The 20,133-nt window shown below is 47.9% G+C and overlaps 1 protein-coding gene across 1 annotated transcript in view; it reads right to left on the reverse strand.

The window, feature by feature from the left end:
- pip5k1ca (phosphatidylinositol-4-phosphate 5-kinase, type I, gamma a) overlaps positions 1-19,983 on the reverse strand; it is a 38,320-nt gene extending 18,337 nt beyond the window's left edge. Inside the window, exons 1-7 of the mRNA XM_083670982.1 lie at positions 19,691-19,983; positions 6,845-6,873; positions 6,550-6,636; positions 6,171-6,301; positions 5,831-5,948; positions 3,285-3,437; positions 344-643 (exon numbers count right to left, since the gene is read on the reverse strand). Coding sequence (XP_083527108.1) covers positions 344-643; positions 3,285-3,437; positions 5,831-5,948; positions 6,171-6,301; positions 6,550-6,636; positions 6,845-6,873; positions 19,691-19,823 — 951 coding nt within the window. The 5' untranslated portion in view covers positions 19,824-19,983. The remainder of the gene's footprint in view (positions 1-343; positions 644-3,284; positions 3,438-5,830; positions 5,949-6,170; positions 6,302-6,549; positions 6,637-6,844; positions 6,874-19,690) is intronic.
- Between the last annotated feature and the right edge of the window lie 150 nt (positions 19,984-20,133).

The raw sequence follows: 20,133 nt of genomic DNA on the forward strand, positions 1-20,133 counted from the left end.
TTCGATATGTGTTTTTCTTATTTCTAAAGGAAATTCTGACATTACATCAAAACATACACCCTCCTCTATTGTCAACATCAATGTCACATATTCACTGTGGAATGTTCCTTTTTCAGGCTTCCCCTCTCCTCTCCCTCACCAGTCTCTCTGTAGAGTCTTGGCCAGGGCGTTGTACGTACCCTGGTCCCTCCTCCCCTCCTCCCCCCTTCTCTCCCTCCCCCTGCTCTCCTCACCAGACAGTCTCTCTGCAGGGTCTTGACCAGGGCGTTGTACGTACCCTGGTCCCTCCCTCCCTCCTCTTCCCCTCCCTCCCTCCTTCTCTCCCTCCCCCTGTTCTCCTCACCAGACAGTCTCTCTGCAGGGTCTTGACCAGGGCGCTGTACGTATCCTGGTCCAGCATCAGGCCGTCCTGGAGGTCCTGTATGAAGTCCAGGTCCTTGAAGGTGGGCCTGGCCTTCTCCCTCTCCTTCTTGGAGGCACGGCGTTTGTAGGTGGAGCCCTTCAGGTCGTACTTGAGGTGCATACGGACCACGCGAGGCAGCACGTTGTTCATGACACAAATGCGGATGTTCTTCCCCCCCGACTGGACACAGTACAGGCCGAAGAACTTGGGCAGCAGGGTGCGAGGGTTCTGGTTTAGGTTCTGGAGGGGGGTAAAGAGAGAGAGAGAGGGAGAGAGGGAGAGAGAGAGGGGGAGAGAGAGAAAGAGAGAGAGAGAGAGAGGGGGGGGGGAAGAGAGAGAGGGAAAGAGAGTGAGAGAGAGAGGGGGGGAAAGAGAGAGAGGGAAAGAGAGAGAGAGAGAGAGAGAGAGAGAAATAGATTAGAGAGACATTTGTTTGTTAAAAGATTGATTGATGGTATTATGACGGTACGTTAGCAACAGCACAGAAAGTAATGAAGCACATGGTCCATGATTTTTGTTTCCCCCACTCGATCACTCTTCCAAACCAAACCAACCACAAAACCTCCAAGCAACGCTGTTCATTAGCCGAAAAAGACCATGCACAGCGCGCACAGGAGCAAAGGCTTTCCGCTGCATTAAAGCCATTAAACAGACAAGCCATTCACTCACCCATTCCTTAAAAAAACTCCTCTAATTCACCCTGAAGTACCTCAAGTAAAAAAACATCCCCTTTATCAACAACCTGCCCCCTAAATATTTAAGTAGTCAACCGAATCAAATCACGTTAGCCAACCCAACCGGCACACACTCCCAAAACATTGACCTTGTCCTGGCTCTGCCTGCCACCTGAATCCCATCAAAGTAATGAGAGAGAGAGAGAGAGGAGCCTACAGGCTGCAGCTCCTGATCTACTCAGTGACACACAGCAGCTTCAGGACAGAGCTGCTACAGAGGGAGAGAGAGAGAGACAACCAGCGCTGGGGGGAGAGGGAGAGGATGTAGGGGTATAGGGGTGTCAGAGGGGCGGGAGGGCCTTCAGAGGGGCATACAGAGAGAGAGAGAGAGAGAGAAAGAGAGAGAGAGAGGGGGGGGGGATATAGGGATGGTTGCAGGGATAGGGGTCTGAAGGGGCCGCGCAACAACATCAAAGAAGGGGAAACAGAGAGAGAAACAGAGAGAGAAACAGAGAGAAACAAGAGAGCTTGGGGGCTCATGGCCACAGCCAGTGACCTTCAGTAGAGGGACTGGGGTGGGAGTGGAATGGAGGGATAGAGATGGATGAACAGAGAGGGAGAGATGGAGAGATGGATGGATAGAGGGGGTGGGAGAGAGAGAGAGAGGGATGGAGGACATGTTACTAGGACTGGAGGTAGAGGGATGGAAGAAGAGAGACAGAGGGATGGGGGGGGGGGGGGGGGGGGGGGGGGGTGTTACCCCCTGCCCTCAGCCACACACGACCCCTCTGTCCACTAGGAGAGGGAGCAGCAGTGACAAGTCAACAACAGAGACACGTGAGAGAGAGAGGGAGAGAGGGAGGAAGGGAGGGAGGGATGGTGAGAGAAAAAGAGGGGGAGAAATGGAGGGAGGGAGGTAGAGAGGTAGAGAGAGTGCGTGACAGAGAAGAGGACATAGAAAAACATAAAAGGGGGCCGTGGAAAATGGCATGGCAAACTTTATTAGGGGTATGGAAATGAGTGTGTGGAAAAAGCGTGGGGGAAGCGACACTTACGGTAGTTGTTACACCACTGTGCTTTACACGCCCCCCCGTCCCCCCCCCGCGCCCCCCCTCGTCAGCCTAGTCAGCTGTAGCAGATGTGTGTAGCTGCTCCACCGCCTTCTGTTTGTCTGTCTGTCTGAGTGTGTGTTTGTCTGCATCCCCCGCAGTGTATTCTTCCTAGCCTTAGGCCACAGTAAACCCATACGCATGGGTCTGAATCCCCTTGGTTTCATTAGCTCACACAGCTAAGACCCATCAGAGCCATGAAACTGCCTCCGTGTGGAGCCAGAATGGTGGAAAGGCCAGTGTTAACGTGTGAGTCTTCACCCTCTCTCTCTCTCTCTCTCTCTCTCTCCTGCTCCTGCTCCTGTTTTCATGCTCCGAGGCATATTTCCATCCCTCAGTAGGTACATTCCTGCTCAGCCAGCGTGCCTGTTGGTACATGAATATCCACAAGGCCTGAAATAGCAACAGGGACATACATGGAGCTGTTGCTGTTTTAACAAGCCTACTAAGGTGTGAGCAGCATCCTGGTCCTGTTATACAACTGACCAGGGCCTTTCTCACAGGAGCTAGATGACCTGCAGTCTGGAGTCAGGACAATGTTTCAACAAACAGATCACCCAGTCTAGAGACATTTTGCAATACTATTTGGAGAGATTTCAGGACCTGATCCAAACTTGAGATAGCGGGTTCGAATCGTCACGGCTTTTCGCTGTCTTGGCGCCCTGGTGGTGGAATCAGCTTCCCACTCCTGTCAGGACTGCAGAGTCACCACCTATCTTTCCGCCGTAGGCTGAAGACCCATCTCTTCAGGCTACATATTGACTGTCCCTCCTAAAGACCTCTTCACCCCCCACTACAGTTCCTCTACTGTATATATATAAATATAATTTATATAAATATTTAAAAAAAAAGTGTAAATGTGTACTGTAAATGTTGTAGGTCGCTTGTACAACGTACTTGTTGTAAGTCGCTTTGGATAAAAGCGTCTGCTAAATGTAAAAAATGTAAATGTAAATGTAGAATGTAGAATGATTGTGTGTTCCATCTGTAGGTGATATGGAGGTGTCATGTACTGTAGTGTGCAGTGAGTCGGTGTAGTGTGTGAGAAAGTGATGGAGTGTGTAGTGTGTGAATGTAGTGTGAGAGAGAAGGGCTCACCATGTAGTACCCAGGCAGCAGCTTCTGCAGAAACTCCGCCTCCTTGTGCATAACAGTCTTGATGATGAACTCATCGTCCTTGGTGACATAGAACACGGAGCCGCTGGCCCCGGGATTGGACAGCTCGATCAGGGGCTCATTACAAAGGGAGTACTGCAGAAACAGATGCACAGATACAAGCACGCACGCACGCACGCCCACACACATACACACACACATACACACACACACACACACACACACACACACACACACACACACACAGAGAGAGAGAGAGGCAGAGGTCAGATTGGGTGACAACAGGATATAAATCAGATAAAATCAGTTTGAAACCAGGCTTTGATAATAAAAGAATATCACTTCTGCGGGGGGGGGTTACATAACAATCCTCATTAAAAATGATTGGTGAATCAAAGGAGTTTCCCTGAGAAACAGTTATTTCAACAGGATCGGCAACCCTCTGGGGTCTACTGCCGGGTGTGCTTGATCCTCCTCAGTCTGTTTGTGTGCTCGGGCATCAACATCTGCATCCTGACATGAAAAGGCCCTTCTCTGTGGACGTTACAGCCCTTCTCTGTGGACGTTACAGTAGACGTAAATGAGATGTGTTAACGAACAAGAGAGATCAAACGAGGACAGAGCAGGAACAACACCCTGTTGACGCACACAACACACACACACACACACACACACACACACACACACACACACACACACACACACACAACCACAGCAGGAGACAGCACCATGCATATCCCAATCAGACAGCTACAGGGGGAATAGGGGACAGAACAAGTTAGTGTGAGAGAGAGAGAGAGGGGGGGGGGGGGGGGGCAGACACCCCACTGGCCCCAGGCTCCATGAGTCACTGAGGCAGGAACACTCCACACACACTCAGGGCCAGCAGACAGACACACACACACACATACACACACACACACACACACACACACACACACACACACACACACACACACACACACACACACAGTGTATGAGAGGGCGAAAAGGGTCAGAGCATACACACACAAGTCACAACTGACAAACAAACAAACAGACAGACAGACACACCTAATATATACAGCAGGGACTGAAAATAACGCAACCACATATGTTTCTACATGAGTCTCCTCCTCCAGGGGTTGCTATACTGGGCAGTCTGACATCTGACGTCTCCTCTCCTCTCCTCTCCTCTCCTCTCCTATCCTCTCCCGTTCTCTCCTCTCCCGTTCTCTCCTCTCCTCTCCTCCCTTCCTCTCCTCTCCTCTCCTCTCCTCTCCCGTTCTCTCCTCTCCTCTCCTCTCCTCCCTTCCTCTCCTCTCCTCTGCTGTGCCTAGACCTGAACCTCAGAGTGGCCTACAGACAGGCACAGACAGAGCTAACAACAGAAGCAAATTCATATGATCCTCCGTGAGTCAAGTACATATGGGGCTGCTACAGTGTGCATAGAGTGTGTAGTACACACAGTGGACTAACACAGGACAAATGGTTGTACTGGAGGTGCGTGACGGGAGACAGAGTATAGGGGTGTTGCATAAGCATGTTCACTACCGTCCTAACACGGAGCACAGGGCAGATACAATGTGACAAGGGCCATGAGGGGTGACAGTGTCCTGTGTCCGTCTGACACACACACACACACACGCACAACGCACACATAGTCACACACATGCCTCCGCTCACACACAGTAACACACAGTAACACACAGTAACACGCACACACACACGTGACTCACACAGCCCCCTCCTCCGTCCACACTGATAGGGCATGACAGGCCACAGCCCCCTCAACCCCCCCTCCAGGCCCTGCCCTGCCCACCATAGCCCCCTTCCATCTGTACAATATCTCATCACCTCTTCCTCTCTACCAAACTCTCCCCAACCCTCCCAAGCCCTTCCAGACCTTATCCCTGGCTAGCCTACTCCTGCCCTGCCCTGCCCTCCTCTCCTCTCCTCTTCCTCTCCTCACCCAGCATGTTTTTTCCCTCCTCTCCTCTCCTCACCCAGCATGTTTTTTCCCTCCTCTCCTCTCCTCCCCTCCTCTCCTCTTCCTCTCCTCTTCCTCTCCTCTCCTCTCCTCGCCCAGCACGTTTTTCCCCTCCTCTCTATCTCTATTTTGTCTCTCTTTATCTCCATCTCACTCTACCTTGTAACTATGGATTTCTTTGTCACACCTCCCTGTCCTTGGCCAGCCTCTGCCTCAGCCCAGCCTGGGTGCCAGCTCTCCGGTGGGGGGTGATCTCCCTCTCTGTCGGGGTGCTAGAGAGCCGGCTGTGCCCTGCTGGCGGGTGGCAGGCTGAGATGGGCTACGGCTGAGGGCTGAGCAGGGGACAGGCAGCAGGTGGGCTCTGTGTCTGTCTATACACACAGAGAGAGCTTCTGCTCTGACTACACTGGGATTGACACTTAGATGAGGTGAGATAAGGTGTGCACAAACCCCTATGGATTCATCTATTCTTTTCTGTCACTTGACTGTGACAGTTATTGTTCATGTACATGCAGGTGGATGGAGTGGCCCAGAGAGGTGTGTTCCTGCTCCTTCTTACCAAGTAGTCATCTGGCCTGATCCCAAAGAGTTCCCGGAAGTAGCGGAACGCCACGGGGGCGTACGTCTTAAAGCGGAAGTCTGGGAAGTGGTGGGCTGGGGTCAGGTTGCTGCCTTCACTGAGGGGATACAGTGACAAGGGGAGAAGAACCATGAATCTTTGTTAAGCCTACAAAGGTATTATTTTCGTGTGTAGATACAAAATCTCTCGGCCTGGAGGAGCAGGCATCAATGAGAGGTCCGGGTTATATGTGAACCATTTCAAATACGTACCCCCCTGTCTCGTTATAATGATGTCATCATAGGTGTAAGTGTGTCGTAAAAAAAGTGTGGTTGATTACCTGGGGAAGAAGATGCTCTCCACCACGTAAAAGTCCTGCATGAGCACGTCTCTCTCTGGCTTGGAGCTCAGGTTGCCCACCGTGTAGCCGATGCCCAGCTGGATGGCACCTTTCAGGGCAGAGGACGTGGTCTGGCGGGAGAGAGAGGGGGAGAGAGGGTGGTGACATGAATGACACGACTCTAAATCAACCCTAATCCCTGAGTCCATTGGTTACATACTCTGCTGCCCTGCTTTGCAGAATGGCCATTCAAACAAGTTGAGTTTGTTTGTCATGTGTCATGTGTGCAGGGGCCTCCTATGTACAGTGCCCTTCTGCAGCTACACACTCCTCTACTCTGTTTCATCGCTTTATAAAACGGAAGATGGAAGCTACCTACCTTCTTGTAGGTGGTCTCGCCGGACGCGTCCACGCCCCTGTGGCCCATCTTCTTCCCCTGACCTGGCTGGCCGGAGGATGAGGGCATCTGGTGGAGAGACAGAGAGGATGAGGAGAGGATGAGACAGAGACAGACCTATATTCATCTCTACGGGCTGGAGACAACAGCACCTGGTGCCCAATCAGCTACGGGCCAGGTGTGTAGGGCATAACAGGCGTAGTAACGTAGTAGTAACTGAAGTGCATAACAGGTGTATAACATAAAGGGCATGTCAGAAGGGCAGATGGTACATTACCTCTGTGATGAAGGCCTTTTTAGCAGGGTCTGAAAGAGAGAGAGAGAGAGAGAGAGAGAGAGATGACCGTTAGTCCTCTGACAGGCTCCGTGACTTCACATCATTAGTGTAGGACAAAGAGAAGTCCCATAGGGTATACATTATGTAACAACAGTGTCAAACACGACTGGGGGGGGGGGGGTCAGTAGACAGGAGGGAGGAAACCAGTAGAACCAGTAAGGGTACACAACATAATCCCTGTGTGTGTGTGTGTGTGTGTGTGTGTGAGTGAGTGAGTGAGTGAGAGAGGAGAGGGAGGGAGCTGCATCCTATCCTAAGGTAGCAGTATCCCATAAGGACATGTGTTCTCAGCCGGACAGGCATAAACATGAGAGGAAGCAATCAGAGCTGTGTTCTCAGGCCTGGACCTGAAATAGATCCATAATTGTAACCCGTTTCTACACCCGGTTTAATGAAGGAGGTGGGAGAGAGGATCTCCAATGACACAACTCAGTGGGATGCGTTCATTCAACTCCGACTGGGGAGTAATGACTGTCAACATGAGACAGATACCAATACTGATTACCTCAGGAGACAGACAGGCATTTACAAGGCTGATTACCTCAGGGGACAGACAGGCATTTACAAATAAGAGATTGCAATACTGAAGGCTGATTACTTCAGGAGACAGACAGGCATTTGGAAATAAGTGGGAGAGGGACACATCTACATATAATTGTAGCCAGGCCTAATCATCCAAAAATGACTGACACGTTGGCAGTAACCTTAATGTGCCATGGGAAACTATAGCGATATACTTTAGCTACAAAACACCTTTCAATTAACATGTATTCTTCACGTGACTTGAAAAAGTTATATAGCAGTATTTAAAGACAGAGCGGAGGTGAAACGTTGACTGTTCTCTGAATCCATGTTGTTCTCCTCCAAGCTGCAGTTGTAGGCTAAAGCCAGCCTGTCTGCCAGCCGGACCGCCTGCCTCGCGTGGATGCCCATGTGACAGAGCCAGAGAAAAGACAGTTTGCCAACCCTCCTCCCTTCCTTTCCTCCAGCTCCCTATCACTCCCTCTCTCTCTCTCTCTCTCTCTCCCTCTCTCACACACAGATTCGCTTAGGGATGAGCAAGCCGAAAATGTGTCGATACAATCCCAGACTCTCCGCTCTGCAGGCTGCAACATTGCAAAATAAGGAAAATAATAATAGGATACCGGACCATCATGTTTACTCAGAGAGTGTTGACAATGCAGATATCGTTCCTTATCCTCCTTAGTTCCCTCCCCCCCCTCCCCCCCCTCACCCCCCTCGTTCGTACTTTCCTCTACGCCTGACTGCCTGCTTCCTTCATAAACAACTAACCCAGTCATTTCCCATGACAACAACACTGGGCTTATTCCCCCTTGTATCTCACTGCAGCCATTTGTCTTCCGCAAGCCTACACCCGTTCAGACAGACAGTCCTGTGTGTGTGTACGTCAGTGTGTGTGTGTGTGTGTGTGTGTGTTTGTGTCTGTGTGCGCATGCATGTAAGTGTGTGTGTGTGCACGTGAGTGTGTGTGTGTGTGTGCACGTGAGAGTGTGTGCGCATGTGTATGTGTGTTATTGTATTATTATTACGCTACAGGTTTCCAGGTGCTTCACTGAAAACCCACGACACTAGCCTGTATGAAATTACCGCCCGGTTGAATGTCTGCCTTTCCGTTCTGCTACCTTCAATCACGTGGCGGAGCCTTCTTCCACCATTTTTTTGGTCCAAGTTATTTGAGAGCATGAATAAGTAAACCCTGGTTTGCATTATTGTGTAATAACCTTGTGTAATAACCTTCCAGATGGATCTGGAAAGAGACTTGGGAGAATTAATGGAATCTGTCAACAATTCCGTACCTACAGTCCATCCTCATCTTCCCAAACACCTGGTGTCATTAGTCAGAGATGGTTTTATTGAGGAGATTGAGACTCGTGCAGTTATTGCCTCTCTCCGGTCGAGTCGATGTCGTCAACAACAGGGCCACTGCTCCCCTGTTACAGCCACCGAGGCGGCAAAGGCAGGGAACGACTTGTGTACTCAACATAATAAATACCGTCCACCCCTGGGTACCGCCAAGCAAACCTGGTATGTGTTGAGTTTATTGACCTACCCTGAGGGCTATTAGCAGAAGGTCCATTAGTACTGTACTGGTGAACAGCAGTTGTGGGACATCGGCACGAGGACTCATCTCTCCATTTAGTATTGGATGGGAGTCATGGGAGAGAAGTCTCCTCTCCTCTCCTCTCCTCTCCTCTCCTCTCCTCTCCTCTCCTCTCCTCTCCTCTCCTCTCCTCTCCTCTCTCTCTCTCTCTCTCTCTCTCTCCGGCTCATTTCCACCTATGCGTCACTGAGAGCATCCCTCCAGGCCATCAGCTAAATGAGTACTCTCTCTGCTGCTACCGTATTTCCACACTCAAGTGTCTAGGCTTAACAGCCCTGGCAGGCCTGGCCATACTCAGACCCAGAGCTTACTAAAGTGTCTGTACTGTACTTTAACAGCCCTGGCAGGCCTGGCCATACTCAGACCCAGAGCTTACTAAAGTGTCTGTACTGTACTTTAACAGCCCTGGCAGGCCTGGCCATACTCAGACCCAGAGCTTACTGTAGGCCTAACTGAAGTGTCTGTATTGTACTTTAACAGCCTTGGCGAGACTAGACCTGCTCCTACTCAGATGCCTGTCCAGTACGTGATACTACAACCCCTGCCTAATTGCATCCTCTCCTCTCTCTTCCTCTTCCCATCAAACGTCAGTGGGATTGCTGCTGTATTCTGCCGGCGCGGCGGCTGTTGGCTTTCTCATGCCCTGGCTCATTCCCCCTCACAAAGCCCAATCATCCCAGATGCGACTACACTGCACACACACACACACACGCTTCCCTTCTCTCTCTCGCTCTCTATCTCCGCTCCCTGGTTTCCATGGTGCCCCAATTGAGGTCAACTGGCTTTTTATGAGTATGCACGTGTGACACAATAGACACATGGTGGCGCTGCCTTCAGCACACTCTACAGTAAATAGGGCATTTGTATTCACACACACGTACGTTCACACACACACACACGCACGCACGCACGCACGTACGGTCACACACACACACACACACACACACACACACACACACACACGTGCGTGTACACGCTAGCACACACACATGTACACACACGCACACACACACACACACACACACACACACACACACACACACACACACACACACACACACACACACACACACTCACACGGCCATGTACAGAGTAGTCAACGTAGCCTAGACTAAACAAAAGCCAAAACAAAAACAAAAACAGTGTCGGTGTCTGTGTGGGATGAAAGAACAGGAACCTGCTGCTGGGCAGAAACCCTCACACCTCGTTCCACTGTGTACCAGAAACACTAACCCTACAGTATTTATACATGTTATTGTTTGTTAAAACTAGGTTGAATTAATGCTTTTGTTTGTGGGTTAGGGTTAGGCTTCGGGTTAGGGTTAGTGCTATTTTCACCCGGTCTGACCTAGTTCAGAACAATCAGGAGATGAGACTGTCGGAAGTGTCACATTGTGCTTGTGGCAGAGTAATGGTGCTGGATCTATTGATTGGGTTAATTCTCTATGAACCAACGTAGCCCTATAGAAAACATTGATTATTGTGTTACAAGTGCACCTGACCTTCTGATAAAGGAATCAATGAAAGTATGAATTGGCCTAGAGAGAGGGAGTGGACTGCAATACAACAACCATCGCACAAGAAGGCTATTTTACACCAACATGTTAACCAGTTTGCTGCTTGTGTTTCCAGTTTATTATTTTTGCCTTGGTGACGTTGGGCTGAAATTACAGACAGAAAGACACAGCAATGAAATGAGGTTTAAAAGAAGATGAGAGGTTTAAAGAAGAAGTCTTCAAACTCTTATCCCAGTCATCTTGTGTTCAGTATTGAATATAAAGGGGAAGACAGCCTAGTCCAGGGCAACGGTTGACAGACAGCAGCACCTTTGATCCCATTGGACTGGGCTATGTGTTTTTCCATGACCTCAAGACAGTCCCTCTCTCCTTCTCACTCTTTGCCTGGGCCCAAGATGGAAATTGTCATTCCGGCAGCGTGCTGCTGTAGCCTCGCCAGCCTAATTGACTCTGTCTGCTCCAGTGTGACCAACCAGCCAACGGATATCACAGACTCCTCCTCAACCACGACCACCAACTGACCACCACACTCTTATAATTAAAGAGCCATCAACGTCCTAATGCTAAGCTGTTTAAGGGCTTAACACATCCCTTGCAATTATAGGAACTGGCAGAGTATTACCCTTAGCAGTACCACACACAAACAGACGGCATTCCAGAAGGCCGCAGACAGCATGGGTGGACTGTATTTTAAAACACGTCTTAAATCGGCATACCACAGATTTTCTCCTTTTTGCAGACTGGCTAGGCCTGCTGTACAACACTTGTCTGTTTTATGTGATATGTAGGCTATTCTGACTGCAATCCAAAGGTCATGCAAAAGTTGTATCCTTCTTTTTGTTAAAGTGCATTGTACAAGTGTGAAGAAATTTACACTGAAATTGAAGAAATAGCTTCTTCAATTGGTACACCACACACCACACCACAGCATTTTCTCAGGCTTGACATTCTTGCATTCTGAGGATAGGGTAGTCTACTCTGGTCTAGTCTGGTCTAGTCTAGTCAACGTGTCTACTTAGAGGGGAAAATATGCAAGGCGTTGCTGACAGTGCATACAGTGTGTCTACCCAGAGGAAGGAGAAGCTATTCATGAAGCCAGCTGAGCCTCCATTTTGATCAATAGCGGCTGAGTTAATAAAAAGCATCCATCAATTCCGCTGGCTGTAACGTCCCATTGAGACGTGTGGGCACAGGCTGGGCTGAGCTGCTGTTCAATGGAAAGTCTGCCAGCAGCAGTGAGCAGTCCAGCTCACAGCCCAATTAATGTTATGTCGCCTTGAATTCTCAAGCGACCATAAACCGGCACTAGCATTGAGGGACCAGAACATTCCAGCTGCTGTCGCCTCGATTTCTCACAGCACTAGCATTGAAGGACCTCCAAAACATACAGGGCCTGTTTCCCAGACACAACGCCTAAAAACGTGGCAAATGTCAGATCAGGCCAAGCCTATTCTATGTCTGGGAAACCACTTCATGTTGTAGAAGTATACTGTAGCTAGCAATGTCGCTGGGATATACAAATACCCCAGTGACACTGTCGCTAGGGGTATACAAATGCAGTGCCTTCAGTAAGTATTTACCCCCCTGGACTTTTTCCACATTTTGTTGTGTTACAACTAAATCTGACTTTAAATAGATTTAATTTATGTTTTTTTGTCACTGATCTACACAAAATATCCTATAATGTCAAAGTGGAAAGTATACACTCCCTTTGTATGACACTCCTAAAATTAGCTGTTTAAGTCACTGAATAAGTTGAATTGAGTCCATCTGAGTGCAAGGATAATTGCGGATACAATTATGGATGTGACAGAGATTTTCCATTAAGGGATTAATTTTGGCCACTTGGTTATAGACCAATTTTGTAGAGTGACTGAGATGATGTTGTCCCATCGATGGTGCTTTTTCCTCTCAGCCATTCAACTTTGTATATTTTTGTAATTCTCCCCAGGCTTCAGGGTAGCATACCTGAGCAGTTTTGTTCCTCTCCATTTGCTCAGTTTGTAATGACAACCTGATCCACACAGTGTGTATTTGATTCAAATGCAAATCAGAAACCCTATAAAAACAAATATATGAATGACAAAATCACATGAACTTTGCATTAAGATGTGTCATAGCAAAGGGGGTGAATACTTATTGACTCTTCAATCATTATAGGGAATGTTGTGTAGATGACACATGTAATGACAAAAAAACATCAATTAAATCTATTTTAAAATCAGGTTGTAACACAACAAAATGTGGAAAAAGTCCAGGGCGGTGAATACTTACTGAAGGCACTGTACACAATGGAGTTTCCTTAACTGTTGCACGTACAGTATTGTGTAGTAGACACTAGACAGACACCAGCCCACATGGAGGCCTGGCCCAGTCACTCTCAGTGAGTAGTACCGTAATCCCAATCCCAATCCAACTCACTCTGTTGGGATTAGGGTCAGGAGTCTTGTAAGGACAGGTGGAACACAATAACAACATTGGCTGCGTTCTGCTCTGCCTTCATTAGGATGAACCACAAGAACAATACACAGACAGTTCTTGGAATAACCTGGTAGATTGGCAGAGATGGTGGTCATATCTGACACAACAAGGCCTAAGGCCCAGGGCCTTCTGCTCAGCCTGCATTGAAATGAACTAAAAGAGAATAGTAAACACATGGATGGAACCTGCCACATATGCTACTGTATGCAGCAACGATTGCAAACACACTTGGCCCTTCACTCTCAAGGAGAACCAATTTCAAGTTTCGGACACTCGCAGCAAGGCTATTTATGTATAAAAAGTTGGAACTTTAAACTTATTGTCATGTTCAATACGCGGTAGAAATCAATCTCCATTTAGGGATGGATTTGGTTTACATTCCCACACTTTCTAGTAGACAGCAGATTGTCTGTCTATAGTATCTATTCTTGTGTGTGTGTGTGTGTGTGTGTGTGTGTGTGTGTGTGTGTGTGTGTGTGTGTGTGTGTGTGTGTGTGCCTATCGTCCCACAAGAGGGTCTCTGCTCCTCTAGAGGCTGAGAGAGCAGTGAAGTAGCAGCCCCCAGCGACCAGCTCCTTAGGCACAGCTAAAAACAGCTCAGACCTCCAGGCCCACAGCAGAGAGGAGCAGAGAGGAGAGAAGAGGGGGATGGATTACACACACACATGCACACAAACACAAACACACACACAAACACACACACACACACACACACACACACACACACACACACACACACACACACACACACACACACACACACACACACTCCTATGCAATTTCAGTCTGTTTTCATCACTGGGGTCGCAGATCGAAACTGAGCAGTTATCCTTTGCTGAAGCCAATAACCGTCGAAAGTAGTGAGCAGCAAAAAGGTCCTTTTATGGTGAGGAGGAAGTATGGTGGTTACTGAACTAAGTAAGGCTATATTAAGGCTATATTACATGGAAGGCAGGGGGGATATTGAGTTTATTGGGATATTAAGGTGCAGACTGCTGTGATGGTCGCTTCTTGTCACTCCTGGGCTTCACGACATGTTAATCATAAGTAGCTAAACGACGTCTGTGTCAACAAGCAAATTGTACAGATCTGTAGGTAGGGTTGATTAGACCTGGCGTGATTTCCTGTAAATGCTGTGGCAGAACATGTGAAATGTTTGGCCAATTCAAAAACATGTTTTTGAAGGCAACTACATTGGCAAAGTAACTGTAAAGACTAGGGTGTAGGCATGTTCAGACAATAACCTCAGGGAGGTCTCTGCTCCTGTAGAGGCTGAGAGAGCAGTGCAGTAGCAGCCTCCGGCACCCAGCCCGGGGAAATCCATTGCCGAAAGCAGCTACAAAGAACCCTCGCAGCCCTTGCTTGGGCGGAGCTCCAAAAACACAGAATTCAGTTTTCCTTCAGGTTTTCTTCCATTTTCTTCAATGTTGCAAGCTAGAATAGGCAAGTCTCATCAAAATAGTCCTACCCGGTCGGAAAAGATGACACACATCACAACAAGCTGCCATTCGGCATGTGGGGGGAGGGTTCTGGGAATGTAACATCCAATGAAATTGCGAGCGCATTCTCCCATCGCTCCGTCCAGTTCAATCCAAGCCAGATCAGTTAATCTAAAATTCTCCAGACCTCCAAAGGAGACATGAGAACAACGTAATTTGGATGTATGATACGCAAGACTAAGTTAAATCCAGCTGAATGCAGACAGACAGACACAATTCTAAATCTTGACTGTCTGCAAAAATATTACTGACATCATGTAACATAGCTGGTGATTTAGGATGTGTCTGTGTAAGGGTAAATCATCTCAAGCCTTCTGCAATAAAACCGACAGAAAGATGAAGTATGGAGAAAAGTGACAGCCTCCACAGAGAGGGAAAGAGAGAGAGAGAGAAAGAGAGGAATAGAGACAGCTTTTTTTCTAATGCATTTAAGGACTAGAGAAAATGTTGTTGCAATATACTGTAGGCTATGAGTAGGGGGGGTCACACCGAACAGAGAACAAAGATTTCAAAGGGTCTTCCATTCGCGTGACTTGAACACTGAAACACAGAAATTACAGTCTAAGTCTAAAATATTTCATTTCACTGTGGATAGGCTTTTTAAAGAACTTCTGAAGTCCTGTGCCTCTTTGAAGATAATGCATAGAGGCATCAGAGTGGGAGACAGAGGAACAGATCAAACCCAGACATTTTTTTTTACCCTAACCCAGACATTTAACCCTAACCCTAACCCTAAAAAAGCAACAATAACCTAGAAAAAGTTGAGGTTTTAGCGGAGGCAGAGGCTGAGCTACATAGAGCTCTGAATGGCCTCAGACTCCAGTCTCAGGATATGAAATGATAATAGCCTCACTCAGCAGTGAGCACAGCGACTCTTAATTAGAATCAGCAGCAACCTTTGCCTTATAAGCCCCCCTGAGGCGACACTACACAACAGGCCAGGTCAATGTGACACTGAAATCATCAGTCTAAAGCTAAGCCCTACCCACACAGACTGGCACCAACAGAGCAGGCAAAGATGCTTACAGGTTCTTTAGCCTGATGCAATAAAGAAAATGGAACATTTGACCTGCATAAAAAAACCTGCGGAGAAGGAAGGGTAGCCATTAAAGAACAGCTAAACGAACAGGAACTAAGATTCAAGCCCATACAATGTATTAATTCACTCCCCCCCCCCCCCCCCCCCCCCCCCCCCCCCCCCTAAAAAGCAATTCCAGCGTTTCGTAAGCACAAAACTGCGTCATCGGCAGTGAATAGATGCGCTGCGATTCAGGAGGACCTCAGCTAAATATATATATATATCCGCTCCAAGGTCTATGATCTGGCCAGCAGGACAGACATAAGGAAACCCTGACTGCCACCCTGAGAGTGACACAGTGGGGTGTCACTGTGAGTGAACGAATGGGAAAGAGAGGGAGCGAGGGAGAGGGAGAGGGAGAAAGAGAGAGAGGGGAGGGGAGGCAGATGGATCAATGGCAAATTATTACACAGCGTCCAAGACCATTGTGCCTCTGTCAGCAGTTCTGACAGCCCCGCTGCCTACAGCAGAGCACAGAGGGAGAGGGAGAGACAGAGAGATAAGGGGAGAGGGACGCTGAGAAACGAGTGGCTGAGCCCAAGGGATTTACCTGCAGGGGAGAAGAGAGGAGGAGAGGAGAGACGAGGAGAGAGGAGGAGAGATGAGGAGAGGAGAGATGAGGAGAGAAGAGAGGAGGGGAGAAGAGAGGAGGGGAGAAGAGAGGAGGAGAGGAGAGAGGAGGAGAGGAGAGACGAGGAGAGGAGAGGAGAGAGGAGGAGAGAGGAGGAGAGATGAGGAGAGGAGAGATGAGGAGAGGAGAGGAGAGGAGAGACGAGGAGAGGAGAGGAGAGGAGAGGAGAGAAGAGAGGAGGGGAGAAGAGAGGAGGAGAGGAGAGAGGAGGAGAGCAGAAGAGACGGGAAGAGGAGAGGGGAGGGCAGAGGAGCTATGGTGGTGGTTCTGTAAAATTAGTATAGCGTGAACTCAAGGGTTGGGGGGAAGGGACGGAAGGGACACAAGGAGAAGAGATAGGAGAGATTAATTCTGTCAGCTTGACAGGGGATTGCCCTGTTCAGCGTCCATTGATCTTCAGGGAGAAATTATGGTTGCATGAGTGTGAATGGCGAAACGGAACAAAATGGTTAGATGGCTGTTTAACGAGCCACCGTGACTCCCACACCAGGGTTCTCATGCTCTGAGCGAGCGTGTCTAATACGTGACGTGGTGGTGAGGTCATGTAGAACAAATATCTCACCAATATGGCAAGGCCATATGTGAAACAGGAGCAGGCATTTTCACTCAACAATTGGGCTCAAACCAACAGGGATCATTGAGATCCTATCCTTATTCAACGTGTATCAGATAATAACTATTGAATGACTGATCTCTGACGATGACTTAGCCTACCATTAGGCTTACCAATGGATTTTCAAACATTAGCAAACGAGGCTAAGTCTCGGCTTTACGTTGATCCAGCATTGTTATCTGAGAGGAGAGGGCCAAACAGTGGACACTTTCACAGCAGGTTATACAGCAGATGGTCTATGGGGGGTCTGTGTGGAGCACCTAACACTCTCTGCTTATCAGCACCGACAGCTGAACCTCTGCATCGGAAGCTCAGCACCAGAAGGGGAAGCAGCTCACACGACACCCCTGGGTGTGTTAGTGAAAGGGCCGTACGAGTGAAAGACTCACTGCTATATTTAGATGCTGCCGTGAATAAGTCAAGACAGGAAGACAGAACAGTTAAAGGGCCTTGGAATGTTTGGATCGTGACACAACTTCAGGAAACGGGAAAATACACGTATGAGCGGGATTGGGAAGCCGTAGCGTCGGGTTTAATTCGTCAAACAGAAACATGGTCGTACTGTGGAAGAGGTGGAATGTTCTCTGAAACTCTCTCTCACTAGTATATTAGTCACCTTCTAGTCACAGGCCTTTACATCCTGAAAATGCACTTTGTTTACTCAAACAAGCTCAAAAGAGAAAATGCATCAAACCGAGAGGACAGTGAAAGTACAGGTAAAGGGGTAGCCTGATATAATCTTGCGGTTCAACTCATAAAGAATTTTAACCTGCTTGGGATACTTCTACAGCTGAAAACTAGGCTAGGTGTAGCCTATTAAACATGACTGCAGTTCCCCGGGGACACTGACAGATTTCTCTGGCTGCACGAGAAAAAATGTATCTCCTCACTATCTTAAGTAGTTTAGTCTGACAGAATCTGAATTCATTCCTGCCTGCAAGGATTTCATAGCATGACAGCAGAAAGGTGTTCACCTGCTCAAGTCAAACATCCATTACTAAGCTCAGCTATAGCCTATAGCAGACAAAATGTAGTCTTTTTGTTTTGATAACACTCATTATCCATAGGCTATTACATTAGATAAAGGCTACACTTTGTTTATCGCTGTCTACCCTATAGCCTATATGGCACGTGATATTTCCATGCATTGCATATCCATTCCCATGCATTGCATATATGAGAAATAACCACACTGGAGCCCTAGCCCCACCAGATTGCTTTCTCACCCAGCACCACAGCGCAGCACAAGGCCTGACGGCATGTCTCTCCCACCCTGGGCTGATTCATGTGTATTCTGTCCTGAAGTATTGTCTTGCCTCTTGTCAAAGTCAGCGTTTTTCCGACAAGGGACATGATAAAATCTCCCAGCCTTGACGTACAGTTAAGGGGACCCGCTAACACAACATGACTGACAGCTGACTCAGCATCACACAACAATTGAGGCTATATTTCATAGCAGCACAAATACACATCACTGTGAAGACTAGAGAAAACAATGTCTTTACCACTGTAATTACATGTAGGCTAGACCTACAGTAAGTGTACGTTAAGTACTAGGGCTGGGAGCTAACCAATGAACATGTTCTCATTTAGATACACCACACATTTATCCATATTGTTGTTTTCACAACATTAGAGTGCCAGACTGAACTGTAATTTTCATCTTCAGCCCCTGGACAGGCTAAAACAAGGACAAACACAGCATCAATAGTCCTGTCCTATACAAATTTATGAAATAACAATGAGAGTGGTTATATCAGACTGACTGATCCGATCATTACATTCAATTTTCTGTTTAACCTCCCATAACAACAGTGATAAGAAAAGTAATTCCAAAGAGAGCCAATCCACTATCACTGACGTTCCAGAGATGAGCCCAACCTCCCAAAACCTCATTATATCTGACGCCTCACGCAGCACAGTTTAATGAATTGGGTTTCTGGTGCTGTCGGATTAAAGGGATTTGGACTCAGTCCACAATGTTGACAGGTTGACAGGAGAGGGTTCCTAGATCATGTAGGCTGAATTCACATTCAATGCTCTGCGTCATTTCAGGGGTTTGCAAACACAGTAGTACAGTTATCATGAGCAAACTTCAGGCTCTTTGTACAATAAAAACACTTAATACATAGCAGTCTACAATTACAGCAAGCAGTACCTAAGATCAGTAGAACAAAAGGGAAAATGTAACATATAATGACACAAGTTCTGCTGCCCTAGGATGCAGTCAGATTGCTTTGCACTATAACCATATGTGGCTAACTCACTGTACCTGGCATAGCTAGGCAGTGCTCTATGGCTGAATGGTCCAAAGACCGAGGGAAGTGTCACATGCCGGTTATGGTTGAAACAAGCCCGCAGTACTACTGGATGATATCCATTCTGATGCAGCTATTTTCCTATTGAACTGACAATAGGATGTCTATTCATCAAAAATTGTAAAGAGTAGGATGACACCACCAAAGGTAGCTCAGCATAAATCAGACCAAAGAGGTTCACACCGCTGATGACTGGCTGCACTGTCTGTGTCCGCATGCCCATATACCTGTCTATAAATGTCTTGCAGGTAGAAGAGGTATGCTAGCTTCCAATATTTTCAATCTTTATCATTATATATTTTTTTATAATAACGTGGCATTCAATGAGTGAGCTACAGCGACTAGTAAGCAGTATTGTCATCCACCATAATGACACAGCCAGCCCGGTTCAAGCAGCTAGCTAGCTAACGCTAGCTTGGTGTTCTGTCTTGGCCAGAATGAGATGGATAGATCTGTAATCATTTGTCATCAACATGACAATGAAATCAACATATACAGTAGGTGTAGCTAGCTTTATGGTTATCTACCCATGTCGCCGGCGTCCATTCCATAGCTAACACCAATGACAGTGTCCCCATCATCGGATGCTGTGGCCCCGGATAACGGACTCCCTTCCATGGCCTCGGACAGCCCAACCGCTCCCTCGGCTGCCGCTTCCATTCAGACTCCCGGAGAAAGGGCGAACCCTCCGAATGAAAGACCCACAGCGATGATGCGAATCCCTTGTTGAGAAAGAAACGTGTTGTTCGACGTACAACAGCAGAGCCTAAAATGAATTCAAATAAGAAATTGCGACTGATATCCTTAATCTATGGTCCTCTCATCCGTGCGGTGGTTCTGACAGCACGACGGCAGGACGACTCCTCCTCACAGAGTCACAGCTCGACTGCACTTGCTGTAGAGGCTGGCTTGATGCCGTGCGTTCTGGCTCCCTCCATCTGACTGTTCAGGAACTACTGCTATTTCCCCT

This window comes from Argentina silus (assembly GCF_951799395.1).
Source record: "Argentina silus genome assembly, chromosome: 6".
Taxonomy (NCBI): Eukaryota; Metazoa; Chordata; class Actinopteri; order Argentiniformes; family Argentinidae; genus Argentina; species Argentina silus.